At 43.4% G+C, this 14120-nt stretch overlaps 1 protein-coding gene across 7 annotated transcripts in view; it reads right to left on the bottom strand.

Moving 5' to 3' along the window:
• The window catches only part of LOC139269514 (tyrosine-protein kinase JAK2-like), a 375442-nt gene that overhangs the window by 114937 nt on the left and 246385 nt on the right, over positions 1–14120 (bottom strand). For all 7 annotated transcript variants that reach the window (XM_070888377.1, XM_070888376.1, XM_070888382.1 and 4 more), the window contains 3 exons: positions 13793–13916; positions 4117–4234; positions 565–710 (listed from right to left, as the gene is read on the bottom strand). In XM_070888377.1, coding sequence (XP_070744478.1) covers positions 565–710; positions 4117–4234; positions 13793–13916 — 388 coding nt within the window. The remainder of the gene's footprint in view (positions 1–564; positions 711–4116; positions 4235–13792; positions 13917–14120) is intronic.

Raw genomic sequence — 14120 nt, 5'->3', positions numbered from 1 at the left:
AAACTGTACTTCAGGATTGCTCAACCAGAATTCTGCCCCCCCCCCTTTCTCCAAACCCACTACTCCGTAAATATCGGGTCCTATGCGTACACCCAAGTTCAGGTTATACATTAACTAGAGCAGTGGTCCCAACACCGATCCCTGGGGAACACCACTGTACACCTCTGCTTTCTGTCCCTTAGCCAATTTTGCATCCATGCAGCCACTACCCCTTCAATCCACCTCCAAGTCTATTTTGTGGTACTTTATCACTTCAATCACACTACCCTCATCAACCCTCTCTGTTCATGAAGGATATTTCTTGATGGTTAAGTTTATTTGGTCCTTCTTCATCTATATCGATCTTGTGATTACTGGCACCGAAATCCAATGAGCACCTTTTTGGTTACATGCTCACAGTGATTGCAAAGGGTCCCGTGTAGTATATTAGTTGAACATTAAATCCCCATGGGATCACAGCTGCTCCCTATCCACAGGTTATCTATCTCTAGTCTCCAAACTGAGTAAGTAGTTGCAAGGTTAATGGAATGGGAAGAAAGTGATTACAAATATTTGGCTTCTCACCTGTTTGCATGATAGATGTCCAAAGGAGATTGGTCCTTCTCCTTTGCCATTCTCATCATATCGAGCACAGCCATACCAAGGCATTCCTCTTGCGTTTCATGTGTAACTGGTATTTTTACCCATCCATTAACAAAGTCATCACGCCACTATGAAATAAATGCTACAATTAGATATTCGCTCTCCATTTCTTCATCGGGCTTGAATGTACCAGTAACATGTACATGCCTCTCTTTTGAGGCCTCCTCTTGGTATTTCTGCTGACAGGACAGCAGAGCTTGCTAACATCTTTTAAAGTGTGACTTGCATACTTCCATTCCAGTATTTGTAACACAATCCACCTACGCTCCTATATCCTTTTTTCCCATATGTCATTCACAGTTTGCAACTTATGTTTAGCTTTTACCACATTAAATCTATAGAAGTTAATTTTATACATTTCTAACTATGCAGAATTAGAGAAAGACACGGATCACATTCCAGGGTTAATGCTGCAATCCCAGAAAAGATGAAGCCCTCAAAGAAAGGGAGGGTTGGAAATTAGGCTTCATCATCAATTCTTTCACCTGCGAATGTAGCTCTCCACTGGGGACATGGGATTACAAAACTAATCCTTTCAATATTCTCTAAAATGAAGCTCCAATACCTTAATTTGTCTTTATAATAATAACTTTTATTTATATAGCGCCTATAACGTAATAAAACATCCCACGGTGCTTCACAACAATTTTATAACACCTTAGATATTGACCATTGAGGGAGAGCGAGAAAGAAAAAGTGCGAGAAGGAAGTGTAAAAAGAGGTTAAAGGCTCGGGTCTGTGAATGATGGCTGGACAGATAGAAAGAATGGCTGGGGAAATGGTACTGAATCAAAATAAGCCATTACCAGCTGCACACTGCTGTGTATCCAGCTATATTTCACAAGGGGAGGGAGGCATCGGACGCTGGGGAGGGAGAGATTGGGGCAGGGAGTGATTGGGGCCTCTGTGGCAGGCATGGGGAACCAGGGAGAGATCGGGAACTGGGTGGAAATCGGTGGGGGGGGGGGGACAGGCATCAACGGCTTGGAGGTCGGGGATCTCAGCATGAGGAGTGGCTCCGATCAGGATAATGATTATAAATATTTTGTTTTTATTTTGATGGAGGTGATGTTTAGGATTGGTTTTCCCCAGAGGGAGGCATTGGGTCCCTTATTTGTAAATGCAAAAAGACGAACGCCTGTTTCAGGCGTGGGAAAGGACACCTCTTGTTTCTCAGTACCTAATATGGTGGACCGCGCACATCCAGTCCGGGATGTTGCCGTGCTTCTTGATTGCCATTTTGGGGCCTTAAGAGAGCAGGGTTTTCAGGTGCAATTAAACCCTCACAATCCCTACTCTGCGCTAGATGCAAGTGGGCTGAAAGAATTCCACAACATGCTGCACAAGCTACGTTATGGCAGACTGCTCCCTCCAGTCCAGCAGCTGATTGATGACTTCCCAAACCTACGACCTCTGCCACCTTGAAGGACAAGGGCAGCAGGCGCATGGGAACACCACCACCTCCAAGTTCCCCTCCAAGTCAGACACCATCCTGATTTGGAATTATATCGGCATTCCTTCATCATCACCGAGTCAAAATCCTGCTCCTCCCTGGTAACAGCACTGTGGGAGTACCTTCACCACACGGACGGCTGCAGTTCAAGGCAGCGGTTCACCACAACCTTCCCAAGGGCAATTAGGGATGAGCAATAAAGGCTAGCCTTGCCAGTAACGCCCACATCCCAGGAATGAATTAAAAAAATTAAATTCCTTCAACAAATGCAAAAGATCTTAACTTTGTCGTTCTTATACAAATGACAGCCAGCTACCAATTTGACAGGTAACTTACAGTGGGACAGAGACAACAACAGTGCATGTGTATGGAGACATTTACCATCTCACCTCAGAGGGAGAGCACCATTTTGTTTTAAAGGAGCAGGACAAGCAAGCCCCATTGTGTAAGAAGTGGAATAAATTTGGGCATCAAGTACATTAGCACAAACTGGGTCAGTTCAGGGTAGGATTTCAGATTTGATGAGTTAATCACATCGACACATCAATGCCAATCTGTCTTGGTATGAAATTGCTGTGGCAATCCAGTTCGCATTAACAAAGTTCATCTGGCTGCAGCACAGTCCTCTAAAGTATTCTTGAATTAAAAAACAAAAACATGAAAAAGCTTGTGATATGCGCATTAAATAAAATGCAAGATGTCAGCCTTACAAAGGGTTTGATAGCGTGAATAGGAACGACCATATCCTCTGGTTGGGAAGTCACTGATGAGACATCGTCATTGCGTGAGGAGGCGGCCGAGGAAACTTTTCTGTACACAAAGGTTTATATCAGGTTCGGTAACATAGTGGGGTGATGTTCCTGAATTAGTAATCCAGAGACCTGGACTAATGATCCAGAGACACGCGTTCAATTCCCACCAAGGCAGCCGTGGAATTTAAATTCAGTTAATTAAATAAATCTGGAATTTTAAAAAAGCTAGTATCAGTAATGGTGACCATGAAACTACCGGATTGTCGTAAAAACCCATCTGGTTCACTAATGTCCTTTAGAGAAGGAAATTTGCCGTCCTTACCCGGTCTGGCCTACATGCGACTCCGGACCCACAGCAATGTGGTTGGCTCTTAACTGCCCTCTGCAATGGCCGAGCAAGCCACTCAGTTGTACCAAACCACTACAAAGATCTTCAGTGGTTCAAGAAGGTGGCTCACTACCACCTACTCAAGGGCAATTAGTGATGGGCAATAAATGCTGACCTTGTCAACAACGCCCACATCCCAGGAACGAATAGGAGAAAAAGATTATTGAAGCACGGAATTTTTTTTGCCACAGTAAGTTCGATAACTATTTGATGTAGAGGGAGATCTAGGACCATCAGGAGAGTGCAAAGAGGTGGAATTAGTTTTGGATTGCTCCAGCAAAGAGACAGCACAGACACGATGGGCTGAAACTCTGCTTTAAACCTCTATGATTTTATAGTTAATTGAGGGGTCACTTTTTTTTTTAGTTAAAAGACAGAGCTGTGTACAAAATCTTACTTGCAGCTTGAAAATATACACCCTTATTTTAATTACGGTTCCTCATTAGTATACAGCAACATGTCAAGATTTCCCTCACTGCAATTCAAGTAGCTGCAGAGATACATTTAGAATTCAAGCTGGGCAGACTCTAAACTGCACTATTCCCATGGCAGGGCAAGTAGGATTTTTAATGATGTATAACGCTTCCATTTCTACAGTCTGATACGAGACTATTAATTTATTAAAGGTCACTGTCTCGCCCATTCCTTCTCTATTAGCATTGCTTAGTTGGACAAATATAGAGGCACAACTCAAATTAAGTGCTCAATGCAAAGACTTATCTCATTATACAGTTAAAACATTTCTAGGCTGTATATAAATGTCAAATCAACCGTGGCTCCCTGCATATCATTGCGGTAAATTTAAGCTCCAACACTTCTCTTGTAGTTATGAATGCTCTCAAAACTGAAATTACTGATCGAAAACATTTAACAAACTGTACCTGAGCAAAAAGATACGTCATTATAGTATCATCAATAAAAGGGCTCTCTGCACCCTTGGTAACACCATAGCGGGAGGCCCTATGGTTTCCAGGACTATACCAGTGTGGAAAGTAGAATCTGTGGAGGGAATATAAAAAGGATTACTTTGGTAGTTCGATTAGGTTCTTAGTCAATTTACTCTATAGGCTGTTAATGCAAATAAATCTAATTGCATACAATATCCATTAGCACAAAAGGATCTTATGATTTTTTTACAGTGCTGCTTCCTAATCTCTGAACATCTCTCGCCTAAACAAGAGATCCCGAATGGCTCCGAAATTTGTAATGCAGTCCCCATCATTTACAGCGGGCGCGTTTGTGTGAACATGATTTGCAGGCTATGTGTGATGGCCAGTATAACGTGGTACAGTATTCCTGCATAAGAATGAGATTAGAAAGGGAGGATTGTTATTTTAAAGGATTCTGTAAAGCTGGATCTGAGATATGGAGCTGGGCTAAAATATGATTAATAAGGGGTGACAGGTGTGTGTGTGTGTGTATATACGTGTGTGTAACCAGGACTGTGAATAATCACTGAGCGGCCCTAGGAATAGGAATAGGGACAGATAGATATGTTCCTCAGACAGAAAATATAGGGAAGGAAAAGAAATAATAAATACAAACACAATTCATGACCTTGAAATTGTAACTTGTGTAATTCACAAGAATGCAACAAAAATGTTGTAGATGAAGACTGTGGGGTGTGAACTAGTGAGTAAGCATAGCTGTTTCTGCCAGAAATAAATGGAGCACTTAAGATGCTACAACGGGCAATTTTAAGATGGACGTTAATGCAAATACCTAAAGGTTATCACTTTTTGAAACATATAAAGATACCTACCCATTGTAAGCATGTATTTTTGTAAGTGGTGAGGGTTGTATATTGCAGGTGTGTAACATGCATTGAGGGTAATTTTAACCCAGTTGAAAACTGAGGGGTTCGCATTACTAGTCATTTTATAGCCCATCCCATTATACTTACCATCGACTTCAAAAGGCATTAAACCCAATTCCGTCAGTTTCCGGTCAGGAGATTAGGTTAAAATTATCCCCAATTTTTCACCAAATTAAACCATATCACAACGATATTGTTATATTTATACAGGACTACTACATGCCGTACAATCATAGAAATCATGCAAATATACAGCATGGAAAGAGGCCATTTCGGCCCATCGTGTCCGCGCCGGCCGACAAAGAGCTATCCAGCTAAATCCCACTTTCCAGCTCTTGGCTTGTAGCCCTGTAGGTTACGGCACTTCTAGTGCACATTGAGTTATTTTTTAAATGTAGTGAGGGTTTCTGCCTCTACCATCCCTTCAGGCAGTGAGTTCCAAACCCCCCACTACCCTCTGGGTGAAGAAATTTCCCCTCAAATCTCCTCTAAACCTCCTCCCAATTACTTTAAATCTATACCCCATGGTGGTTGACCCCTCTGCTAAGGGAAATAGGTTCTTCCTATCTATGCTATTTAGGACCCTCATAATTTTATACACATCATAAGGGTCGCCCGTCAGTCTCCTCTGTTTCAAAGAAAAGAAACCCAGCCTATCAAGTCTTTCCACATAGCTAAAATTCTTGAGTCAGGGCAACATCCTCATGAATCTCCTCTGTACCCTCTCTAGTGCAATCACTATTATTTCCTATAATGTGGTGAGCAGAACTGCATGCAGTACTTTAGCTGTGGATTAATTAGTGTTTTATACAGTTCAAGCATAACCTCCCTGCTCTTGTATTCCATGCCTCGGCTAATAAAGGCAAGTATTCCGCATGCCTTCTTAACCACCTTATCTACCTGGCCTGCTACCTTCAGGGATCTCGGGACCTGCACTCCAAGGTCCCTTTGTTCCTCTACACTTCAGTGTCCTACCATTTAATGTATATTCCCTTGCCTTGTTAGCCCTCCCAAATGCATTACCTCACACTTCTCAGAATTTAATTCCATTTGCCACTGTTCTGTTCACCTGACCAGTTCATTGATATCTTTCTGCAGTCTACAGCTTTCTTCATTTTCAACTACACAGCCGATTTTAGTATCATCTGCAAACTTCTTAATCATACCCCCTACATTCAAGTCTAAATCATTGATATATACAACAAAAAGCAAGGGATGTAGTACCGAGCTCTGGGATACCATGCGCTTTTACTTTTGTGACCAGTCTGCCATGTGGGATCTTATCAAAAGCCTTGGTAAAATCATATACACTACATCAAACGCACTGCCCTCATTCGACCCTCCTTGTTACCTCCTCAAAAATTTAAATCAAGTTAGTCAGACACGACCTTTCCTACTGTCCTTGATTAATCCATGTCTTCCTAAATGAAGATTTATCCTGTCCCTCAGAATTTTTTCCAATAATTTTCCCACCACTGAAATTAAGCTGACTGGCTTGTAATTACTCGGTCTATCCCTTTCTCCCTTTTTAAACAAGGGTACAACGTTAACAGTCCTCCAGTCCTCCGGCACCACACCTGCAGCCAGAGAGGATTGGAAAATGATGGTCAGAGCCTCTGCTATTTACTCTTTTGCTTCACTTAACAGCCTGGGATACATTTCATCCCAGCATGGGAATTTATCCACTTTTAAAGCTGCTAAGCCCCTGAAATTTCCTCTCTTACTAGGTTTATTTCATTTAATATTTCACACTCCCCCTCCCTGATTGCAATGTCTGCATCGCCCCTCTCTTTTGTGAAAACGGACGCAAAGTATTCATTAAGAACCATACCCGTGTCTTCCACCTCCACACACACAAGGCTGATGTGCAACGGCCATCACATGTAAAAAAAAAAAATCCACGCACAGGCATCTTCCACCCTTCAATATGTAGTTTGCAAACTGGAATATCAGGTCCTCATTGAAATACCTGTGAACTCATCTCTTTTTGGTGTGGAAGCAAGTCATCCTCGATACGAGGGACCGCCTAAGAATTACCTTTATAGTTTCTAATAGGCCCTACACTTTCTTTAGTTATCCTTTTGTTCAATGTATTTATAAAACATCTTTGGGTTTTCCTTGATTTTATTTGCCAAAATGTTTTCATGCTCTTTGTTTTCCTAATTTCCTTTTTAATTGCACCCCTGCACTTTCATTACTCCGCTCGAGTTACTGCAGTACGGAGCCCTCAGTATCTGTCATAAGCCTCCCTATTTTTCCTTTATCCCATCCTGTATGTCCCTCGATATCCAGGGGGGGTCGAGATTTGTTAATCCCATCCTTTTTCTTTCAGGGCACATATTTGTCCTGAACCCTCTGGATCCCCTCCTTGAATGCCTTCAAGTAGCTGTTTCCAGTCCACTATGGCCAAATCACCTCTCAGCTTAGCAAAGTTGGCTTTTTCCCAATTTAGAACTTTTATTCCTGGTCTAGCTTTGTCCTTTTCCATAACTACCTTAAATCTAACTGAATTATGATCACTAGCACCAAAATACTCTCCCACTGATACCCCTTCCACTTGCCCAGCTTCATTCCCTAAAACTAAGTCCAGAACCGCCCCCTCCCTTGTTGGACTTACTACATACTGTCGAAAAAAAAAAATTCTCCTGAATGCATTTTAGGAATTCCGCACCCTCTATGCCTTTCACGCTAATTTTATCCCAGTTAACATTAGGGTCGTTGAAATCCCCTATTATTACTGCCTTATAGTTTATGCACTTCTCAGAAATTTGCCAACATATTTGCTCTTCTCTCTCCCTCTGACTGTTTGGGGGTCTATAGTACACTCCCAGCAGTGTGATCGCCCCTTTTCTGTTCTTCAATTCAACCCATATGGCCTCATTTGATAATCCTTCGAACATATCATCCCTCCTCCCAGCTGTAATTGTTTTTATTTAAATCAATACTGCGAGTTCCCCTCCTTTTTCAACCCCCTCTCTATTCCGTCTGAAAATTCTGTAACCAGGAATGTTGAGCTGTCCTTCTTTCAGCCATGTCTCAGTAATAGCTATAATATCATACTGCCAAGTGTCTATCTGTGCTCTCAGCTCATCTGCCTTATTCCTTATACTCCTGGCATTGAAGTATCTACCATTTAGCACTGCCAAACCCTCTTGTTGTCTATTTTCTAGCCCTTGTTTCCCGTGTCTTCCAAATTCACTTTCTACTTTCCAATTTCAGCTTTGCTTCTCTCCTTTCTGAATCTATTTTCAGGTTCCCTACTCCCTGCCAAGCTAGTTTAAACCCTCCCCAACAGCACTTGCAAATCCCCCGCCCGCTCCCCGGCGAGGATATTGGTCCCGACCCTGTTGAGGTGCAACCCGTCCGGCTTGTACATGTCCCATCTCCCCCAGAATCATAAGCATGTTAATTGTCCTACAGCCTTTTTATAATAAAGAGACTTTGGAGTCTTGGAGTGAAAAAATGCAGGTTCATCTCTCCATGGCAGGTTAGCAATGTCATTGAAGGATGGTATGTCAAGAGCTGGCATTTCACTATTGAGGTGTTCTACAAAGAGAGCAGGCTACTGTGGCAAACAGTATTTCTTTTGCCTTTGATTTCATATAGTTTTAAAAGCTAGGGATCAAAATGGGGTTGCCCTCTTTACAATAGGTTTCAAAGTGAAAGTCACAAGACATGATTGCTGTGCAAAGCAGGCAACAATATTTGATCAAGAATGAAAGAACGAACAAAGGCTCATTTATATAGCACTTTTCGTTTACTCTGTGTGTCCCAAAGCGCTTTACAGCCAATGAAATGCTGATGAAATGGACCACTGTTGTAATGTAGTCAAGGTTAGCAAGGTTCCACAAACAACAATGGGCTAGACTTTCCACTTCACATCGCCCATTTATGGCCCATCTATCGCCCAAAACGGACCTCGATTGCCCATTTTGAGCAAAAAGTGGAAACTAGGCTCAAAATATCGCCCGAAAAACAAGACTTATATGACCAGTTAATCTGTTTCAGTGGGTTTGGTTGAGGGTTCAATGTTGGCCGACACACTGGGAGAACTTCGCTGCTCTTCTTCGAATTGTGCCATGGGATCTTTTATGCCCACCTGAGAGGACAGAGCCTCAATTTAGCATCTCATGTGAAAGACCGGGAGTTTCCGTTCAATTGCGCTGATTGTTTCGCCGCAATGCGCCCCGATATCAGCGTAACCAGAAAAAGAACCACGGAATTTTAAGTACAAATTGCATTCAACAGAACTTAAGTTTCTGTGAATTTTTGCGCTAGTTTTAAAAACATCGTTCTGGAAACTGGCCCCACCGACAAAACTGGCCACGCCCCCAGGATGAATTCATCATCATCGGGAGTTTCCGCTAATTGCGTCGATTGTGGGCTTTCGAGGAAGCTCAAAAAAAATTAAGTTTTTGGGCGCGAGGACACTAATAGGTATATTTTCAAAGATATTGGGCTGGAATTTGATCAAAAACTGCCACCACCGGTTTACCGCCCAAAAAATCGCTATGAGTATTCTATTAAGAACAACGGAAAATTAATCAAAAAATGGAAAATATCCGCCCGGCAGGAAAAATCAGCATTGTACATGGATTATCAGCGGAAAACACAATCCTTGTCAAATTTAATTCGAGGCTACGAGTTGGGCCTGAGGAGCGGGAAAAACGCAAAAATATTTTTCAAAACAAATTTTTTTTTTAGATCACAAGACCCTTTTTCCAGTGAATTGCTGCAAAATAATTTTTTGTTAAACTTTAACTTACCTTTTTTTGCAGGGTTTCAGACCGACCATCGGTCGAAGAGCTGCTCTGGCTGGTTTCTCCTCAGCGCTTTCCCCCCGCAAACTACGGATCACCGGTACCCCCAAACTCGGGCGGAAGTGGTTTTTGCAGTGTTGCACGCTGGTGGTCCGCTCCCCAGTGGTATTTCGAAATCACCAGCGGAACACTTCAATGAAATTCCCACCGGGTGGTTTTCCACCGAAAACGAGGAATACCACCGAAAAACGCGGGAGAAAGGCTGATGAAATTCCAGCCCATTTAATTTTTTTTTTCATTTACGAAGGAACTGACTACTGTAGACCAATCTAAGAAGATAGTTTTGTCTATTTTAAAAAAATCATTTTCAGTAATGTAAAATTAGGTTACTCACAGGTGCAGGATTGACACTGAATTAAAATGCTTATTTTTGCTGTTAAACCCATTTTCAGCTGTATAAATCAAACTTCACCAAGTTACCACTCTTAACTATATCAAGGAATATTAGTCAAACCAAAATTTTCTTGAAAAAAAATTTCATTTTAAAATGTTGCTGAATTGTGCTGGTCCATGGCAGATTTTGTATTCTGTGGTATGCAAGGTTTTGAGCAGAAACTTGAGGGAAAAAAAATACTTTTCAAAATGACTGCAATTTTCGGCACAATTTGCACTGGAATCGCCGATTGCGACCAAAGTGGAATCTCCACTAGTGCGGCAATCCCTCAGTTCTGCACTGCAGTGTCAGCCAAGATGATGTGCTCAAGTCTCTGGAGTGGGACTTGAACCCACAACCCAATGACTCAAAGGCAAGAGTGCTACCGCTGAGCTGAGTCAAGGCTCAAAGGTTCTTCAATCTAGGTGTGAATTATATTGCATACTAAGGTGCTTCAAATTCAAAACAATATGGCCACGAAATTGGAGCCTTTAGTGCTGGCCATTAAGGCCGGTTTGGAAGAAAAGATGGCGCCACCTCGATTCCAGCACGGAATGTTGCGGCCGCCAGTTTGGGTGGGTCGGCAGTGCTGGCGTTGCCTGTGCTCACTGTGCATATTTAACTGATCCAGATCGTGACGTCAATCGGCGCCCAATCCCACGATCTGCGATTTTGAACGTCACCGCTCTTAACGTTGTCTCCAAACCATGCACGGAGGAACGTGCAGGCAGCAATACCACGGAGACGCTGCTTCAAGGGACACAAACAACTTTCAGGTAAATTTACATGTTTGCTTTTGGACTGGTTTCCTTACATTTTATTGGAGCAATGGCTTAGTGCAATACATTTGAAAAGTGGTTACAGTGTGCAGGGAGTGCTGCTTGCAGGGCTTTGGGGTGGAAATTCAGTCGCGCCTCAGTTGGAGCAGTGTCCCAGACGGAACGGTAAATTTTGCGCCGGCAAATGGTTTGTGTCTGCCGCCACAAAATTCATCAGCTGGGCCCAGAGTGTGGAGCAGAGCACTAAGAGAAGCATCGCACATCTCTTTTAGGGTGCTAGGCTGGCTGAGCAAGTGAAAATCCCGAGCTAAACAGTAGGCCTCCAAGAGCCATAACAGAGGCTTGGGGAGAAAAAAAAAACCTGAAAAAACCCCCCACCAAAAACATTCCCAATACGTAGCTTACACCACCACAACATAAATTGCAAAAACGAGAGAAAAAAAAGCACACTTACCTGAGGTCTGCAGCTTGGATCACCCACTTTCACAGACGTTCCCACTAGGGTGCGCTACGGATCGGGTGGCAGCCAAAAATCGAGCCAGTGTCGCAACCAGGGACGTTGCACACTGGCTCACCACTTCCAGGTGGTACTGCTCCTCACCCCGTCGATACCGACACCGAATGTCCCCGGTGGTCGCTGGAAGCTGGCCACCCGGGCCCTAAGTGCTTTCCGCCACCATTGCCGTCCCTCTGGAGCGCTAAGAGGGGCGGCAAATTACCGAAAATCCAGCCCATAGACTCTTTAAAGGAAGGCCTCTGAGAAGGCCACTTGCTCCCAGTCCTGGGGCTCAAGGTGCAGTCCCCCTTGGACTACAACATCACATGGAGATGAAGCAGAGGCAGCAAAGGGGACAGGTTGCTCACAGAGGGAAGAGAGGAAGCAGAAGAAAAGGAGGCGGAAAAGGAGGAAGCGGATGGAAGGAGGAAACCCAGACAGTCCCTTTCTGGCCGGGATATCCTGCTGTACCAGTGATCACAGCTCCAATTCCACTTTCACCATTTGTCCCCCGCCTTACCTTCCCCTCCGTTACTGACTAACACAGCATCCTCTTGCCCACAATGCTGAAATAAAAGCCACCACAAAGCAAACTTTCCAATCTAACCTTATCCATATATGCATCCAACATGACGTCAAGAAATGAACTAATCACTTTTATGCATTCCCTTACTGACTGCCTTTGCCCATCTCCATACTCCAACACAGTGCGACCCCAGTGGCTGCAGCATGGCTGGTGGAAGGCTGCTGACTTTCAGTGGGGACACTGCAGATGGCCTTGCAGAACGTCCTCGAGGAGCTGGTGACTGGGAGTGTGAAACCAAGTGATGGTGTTTATTATTTTTCTTCACTCTCCTCTCCCTCTTCTTGGTCAATCACTGGCTGGGAAGAATGCATTGCTTTAGTGTGTGAAATGAGGAAGCCACAAGTGTAGGGTTGTGGTGAGGGGAGGAGGAAAGCAAGAGGTGCAAGCTTACATGATGTGCAGCTTGTAAATCAGAAGATATTGTGCGAAGAGGGGAAAGTGAGAGGTGAGATGAAAGATAAGGCATGAGGATACCAGCATCTTGTATTCTTTCAGTCGCGCTGCTGGCCAATGGCTCAGCCACACCGCTCCCAAGAATGGCCATCATCGTCTCCTCCAAGGGGGTGAGGTGAAGCCTCGGGTGAGGTGGGTGGGGTGTGCATTGAGCAGTGTGTGAGGTTAGTGGTGCAGCTGGTACGAGATGGCTTTTGAAGATGCATTCACTGACCTTGTCGGAGCTCATGAAAATTCTTTGGGCACTGGAGCCAGGTCATGGGGGCGAAGGCCTCAGCGATCTAGTCCCACATCCTTCTTCCTGACCCCCTGTCGGTGGAGGACCTCTGTTGCAGTGTCAACCCCCTACACAAAGCTAGGAGACCTTGGGTGCCCCTTCCTTGGCTTACTGAACCATTTGTGTTAGTGCTGGAGCACTTTTAGCATTTTTGATCAGCAGAAGACAGCTAACTTTTAACAGGTAGAGACTGCCTAGTGCTGAAGGAATTTTTTTTTATCTGCAGAAGGCAGCTCACTGCGCTAGGCTGTGCGCTCCTATCATGGTAACTAGCAGGCTGCCTGCACTGTTTGAACGGGCATTGGCATATGTCATATCATGGTGCCCATGCCCGCTTTTCAGCATTAGCGTATTTTGCCCCCGATGTGTCTCAAGTTTCCATTAGCAGTCCACGTATTCTGCCTTTGCTCAAGTGATTGATAGCATTATCTTCAATGGCATAAAACTACATAAAACATACATTGCTATGAGTTGTCTTTATTTCTGTCAAAGCCATCCAGGCTTTGTGAGCACATATGAGTCACGTATTCTACCTGTAAATCAGACAACGAAAGGGAAAGGTTCGCTGTTTCATCCAAAGGAACTTGCATGCCAAGACATTTTAAGAGGTAGCTTTCAGAAAAACTGTGTTATTCTCTTGTTGGCCAATTCCCTTTCAATGTGCTCTTTTATATTTTGCCATGTCTTTTTGCTTCTGTATACTATTTTATCTGTCCGCAAATCGAGACAGAAGGTTGAACCTGTACGTACTTGCCTGGTGGTATGCTGTTTTAGATTTAGTCCACATTACATAACCAAGTTCTCCTCCAGGGTTTGGGCACTGATGTAACATGAAACATGTTCAAAAAGATCAATACCAAACTTGGGACAGATTTCAAAATAAGATCTCCTGTATTCTGACAGACACCTGAATGGCTTGTTGACTATTCCCATTAATGATGGGAGATTTCAACTTACCTTAGTCGATAGATGGTGGATTCATCCGTTGATTCATCAACATGGAAGACATGGTTGGGAGGATACCAAGATCGCTCGCTCTCATTCATCAAAGCAAAAAGGGTATAGTATACCGGTGGAATACCTATTGAACCAAGAACATCTAGGTTTAGTACAAGTAAAAATCAGAACATTGTCTTTTCTTCAACTATTAACTCGATCTTGGTTTTAAATGTTGTATTTGGCTACCCCAGAAGCATAAAAAGATCGAGATACTTCGAATGTTGTGTTGAAATCATAATAGTCTGTCATCTAATTTTGCTGCAACTCATTATGATTGTGTGCATTT

This window comes from Pristiophorus japonicus, chromosome 1 (assembly GCF_044704955.1).
Source record: "Pristiophorus japonicus isolate sPriJap1 chromosome 1, sPriJap1.hap1, whole genome shotgun sequence".
NCBI lineage: Eukaryota > Metazoa > Chordata > Chondrichthyes > Pristiophoridae > Pristiophorus > Pristiophorus japonicus.
This window is presented reverse-complemented; position numbering and strand designations above follow the sequence as displayed.